Source organism: Lycium ferocissimum, chromosome 8 (genome assembly GCF_029784015.1).
Source record: "Lycium ferocissimum isolate CSIRO_LF1 chromosome 8, AGI_CSIRO_Lferr_CH_V1, whole genome shotgun sequence".
NCBI lineage: Eukaryota > Viridiplantae > Streptophyta > Magnoliopsida > Solanales > Solanaceae > Lycium > Lycium ferocissimum.
In genome coordinates, this window is record NC_081349.1 from 24,709,862 (window position 1) to 24,712,417 (window position 2,556).

The 2,556-nt window shown below is 31.7% G+C and overlaps 1 protein-coding gene across 1 annotated transcript; it reads left to right on the top strand.

Annotated features, from left to right (window-relative positions):
* Positions 1-1,090: 1,090 nt before the first annotated feature.
* Positions 1,091-1,966, top strand: LOC132066165 (uncharacterized). The gene has a single exon (XM_059459531.1). It carries the CDS (start codon positions 1,091-1,093, stop codon positions 1,964-1,966), a length of 876 nt encoding a protein of 291 aa, XP_059315514.1.
* Positions 1,967-2,556: the final 590 nt, after the last annotated feature.

Here is a 2,556-nt window from a genome sequence, read left to right on the forward strand (position 1 = left end):
CTAAATTACAATCATAAGCTATAAAAAAATAGTTAATAATTATACTAAAGTTTGTTAGTATAACATACTCAAATAGTACACAATATGTGAATAGAAGAAACACATATGCAATTAATGAAATTTTGTTTGTTGCTACTTCAATCAAACCATTCAACTATTAGAATTATCTTGAGCAATCAAATCACGAGCAGCCATCCAAGGGTATTATCTCCTTGATTTTCTGAATTTTCGATGTTTGCATTTCTAAAATTCCCGTGTGTTTTTAATGTTGGTAGAGGAGAGCTGTTGGGTTTTAAAGACGTGGGGTGAGGAAGTGACATGATGGAGAGGGTTAAACTTTTATTAAAGTAAAGATATTTTAGGGATTACAAATAATATTAGGGATAGAATAGTAAAAGTCTTGGTCAAACTAACAGTGTTTATAAGCTCAAAAATAATAAGTTGCGAGAGATCAACTTATGCTTATAGCTTATTTTTAGCTTATAAGCACTTTTAATTTTACCAAACGCGAAAATAAGCTTAAAAGTGCTTATAAGCTGATTTGACCAGCTTATAAATTTAGCCAAACACCCTCTTAGTAATCTCATCATCATTACTTATCTTGTTTTATAATCTTGTTATTATAGTTGTGGTATAACTTGTTCATCAACCATACAATCTCTAACATCTTTTATAATCGTGATGTCGTACTAACTTACACACCCTAAAATTTTAGGCTAAATTATAAACGGGCCTTAGCATAAAGCTTTTCATTTCCTAATACTCAAACTCGGTATATCGGTTGGCATATAAAAGGAAGAGATCTCAACCATCCGCCTCGTCAGTCTAATCCCTAACTTATTTTTGGTCTTCCTAAAGTCTATGCACTTTCTGACGTGTCACACCATTTTCTATTCCTTATCAAATAACCTTCTACCACGTCATTTTCAAATACCAAAAAATATTATTTTATTTTCCCCAAACCTCTATTCTCCACTATTATATAATACCCCCTTCACCTCCCCTTTTCCAAACCCCTCAATTCCTTCTTCCCTTCCAAAAAAAAAAAAAAATATTCTAACCAAACATTTCAAATTTCATATCTTTCTTCATGGATTTTCCAGAGATCAATCTGATCAGCAATTTTGAAGCAGGTGTGAAATGTCTACAAAACCCTTCTCTTTTTTCAAGATTCTTTTCATTTTCTCCTATAGAAAAAGTACCTCAATTTCACATTTTTTGGAAATGGGGTGCTTTAATTCTAGCAATTTTAGCTACTTTTAGCAGTTTAGTACGAAAACTCAAAGTTTTATTCATTTTAATTCGTAAAATTAAACCTTCTACTGAACCCCTTTTACAATACCTCGGTGAAGACTTCGATATTTCCGATGATGACGTGGACGACATCAACAACGATGATGATGATAAATGTTCATCATCTGAAGAATCCGATGATGAGGATTTATTATTAGATGAAGGGCAAGATCGTAATTTTACAGTTGCAGGTTCGAGTTTTTATTTTAAGGAAAAAGGGCAAAATCGTAATTTGAGGTACAGGTTGACGGAATTTTCTGCTGGGAAAAATGTTGTTAAGTTATGGGATAGTTTAGGTTTAGGATTAGATTATGAATATGAAGATTTAAGTAAAAGTGTAGTTTCATTATGGGATTTAAATCAAGAAGTAAAAATAGAAAATTTATTTTTTTCATCAAAAAATGATGAAAACGGTGTCGTTTTGGCTGGTTATGATAAGAGAATGAAAAATGAGTCACCTGTTATATGTGCTGATTGGGCCGGGTCGGGTAAATTGGTCGGAGTTAATTCTAACGGTGACGGTAAAGTTTATGTTAGAAATGAAGGAATGTTAGCGGTTGGTGATATGAGGAATGTGAAAACGCCGTTAGAGAAATTAACGGAGATTGATGATGACACGTGGTGGGATGCAGATGCCGTTATTGTTGAGGAGAAGTGTAGTTTTGACGATTGAAAACTGAACGAGTCGTATTAGCTCGTGTTTGAATGATCTAGAAAGGGTAAAATCGTCAATAGGGTGAGTTTATCTCTGTATATTGTAGTTATATTTTCAATAATTATTGGAAATGATAAATTAATGTTTGGTCTAGATTAGTTTTTTTCTTTTTTCTTTTTTCTTTTTTCTCTTCTACATTTTATTTGTTGTCCCTATATAAATATTTTTATATGAATTTCTTCATTATTAGATATTGTGATTTAATTGTTGCGTATTTGTTTGAATGATCTAGAAAGGGTTGACAAGAGGGGTTGTTCAAATAGTAACATCCTTCATTCTCAATCCGAAGTTTGTAGGTTTGAGTCGTCAAGGAACGAAAAAAAGAAAAAAAACAAAACTTTGAAAGGGTAAAATCGTCAATGAAGAATATTGTGCATAATGTGAAGGATGAAGGAACGCCCGTCCGTTGATTATTATTTTTAATAGTTATTGAAAATGATAAATTAATGTTTGGTCGAGCTTTACTTTTCTTCTTCTACATTTAATTAGTTTGTTGTCTCTATATGAATATTGTAATCTGATTTTCTTCATAAATTATTGTGATTTAA